Source organism: Amphimedon queenslandica, unplaced genomic scaffold, assembly GCF_000090795.2.
Source record: "Amphimedon queenslandica unplaced genomic scaffold, v1.1 AMPQUscaffold_10609, whole genome shotgun sequence".
In the NCBI taxonomy this organism is placed as follows: domain Eukaryota; kingdom Metazoa; phylum Porifera; class Demospongiae; order Haplosclerida; family Niphatidae; genus Amphimedon; species Amphimedon queenslandica.
This window is the reverse complement of record NW_003549135.1, coordinates 1,882-3,297: the sequence shown is the minus strand read 5'-3', so window position 1 is coordinate 3,297 and position 1,416 is coordinate 1,882. Positions and strand designations below refer to the sequence as shown.

The following is a 1,416-nucleotide window of genomic DNA, read 5'->3' as shown; positions in this document are numbered from 1 at the left end:
CAACAATTGATGGGGGGCCAGGCCCCTGTAGGCCCCCCCTCAGATACGCCCCTGCCTAGGCCCTGAATATGAACTATCTGTTGATTAATGATTAGTGATTATGTTACGTAACTACTAGTAATTGATCGTGTGACCATTGCCACACCCACTAGTAATTATACAATGCCAGCTCAGCAATATAAATCCCGATGCCGCCCATTGCAGTGTATCTGGTGTCCACAGTATATTGTATGTAGTATCATAGTGTTTAGGTATTTTCCTAAAGTGTTTTGTAAAGTTAAAAAACTACACACACAACACATAAAGTAAAAAATCATACAAAAATAGAAAAATAAGTTACATCATTGCTCCTGTAATCATCATTATCTTGTTTATCTATCTACTAATGTATGGGATAAGGTAAATAATTGTGATGACTGGTAAATTACATGAAGCAGCAATCCTGTCAGCTAATGTAGAAAGAACAACATGATCCTGTTCCTTCAGTATAGACAAGAATGTACTAATGTGATCAGGACAAAGTTCAATTAATAATGTAATATTTCCCAGAAAAAGTTCTACTCTTTTTGATAAAGACTGGTTATTCATCCCATCAAATAACTCATTATACTGAGAAGAATCAATAATTTTTACCTCCTTACAACTATTAGCTATGTCACGAAACTTTGCTTCTGAGGTTGAAAGGAAACGCTTCAGATCATTAAGCTGCTTCTTGAGGTCATTTTGTGAACCAGGATTAGGACCATCTTTAGTACCAACAGAATGAGGTGCATCTACAAATTACACAATTGAATATAATTATGTGCATCACTATTATACCTAATATATCTTTCAGTGATCTGTTAATATTGATTGTTCTTGGTTTACGTAAACCTTTCAATGGTATAGCATACTTGAGTACATGAACAGTATCAGGACGACTGCTGTCAGCATATATTGATACCAGACAAGATGGAGGAATTGTATTAATGTCAGAACCAAAATTATCTAAATCTCCTTCTTCAATCTATTAAAATATAAATAGCCAGCATTACTATTATACAAGTACCTGGCATGGTACTATATCAGGACTAACAGTCCAACCAGTTATTGGTTCATCCTGAGGACCAAACACTAGCTCAAGGTATCCAAAACAAGAATGATCAAATTGAAACTTAAAATTTTGTCTGAGTTCATGCTGACGATATTCTTTTCTAATGAACTACAATAATTCAACACTGATAATAACGGCAATAATATCAATTATGGATACCTGAATCAGAGCATTTAAATCTTTAGCAGCAGCGAATCTCAATAAATCTGGTCGTTCATAAAACACTTGTCCAGCATACACTGTAGCTTCAGGTATACCAGTCGAATGAGTAGATGCAACTATAAAAGTTAAAAGTGAATTTGTTACTAATCAATTTCAATATT

The 1,416-nt window shown here is 34.5% G+C and overlaps 1 protein-coding gene across 1 annotated transcript in view; it reads right to left on the bottom strand.

Annotated features, from left to right (window-relative positions):
• Positions 1–226: 226 nt before the first annotated feature.
• LOC109590017 (uncharacterized) overlaps positions 227–1,416 on the bottom strand; it is a gene marked incomplete at its 5' end in the record, with an annotated part of 2,784 nt that continues 1,594 nt past the window's right edge. Inside the window, 5 exons of the mRNA XM_020005981.1 lie at positions 227–382; positions 429–773; positions 820–1,006; positions 1,049–1,201; positions 1,253–1,371. Coding sequence (XP_019861540.1) covers positions 372–382; positions 429–773; positions 820–1,006; positions 1,049–1,201; positions 1,253–1,371 — 815 coding nt within the window. The remainder of the gene's footprint in view (positions 383–428; positions 774–819; positions 1,007–1,048; positions 1,202–1,252; positions 1,372–1,416) is intronic.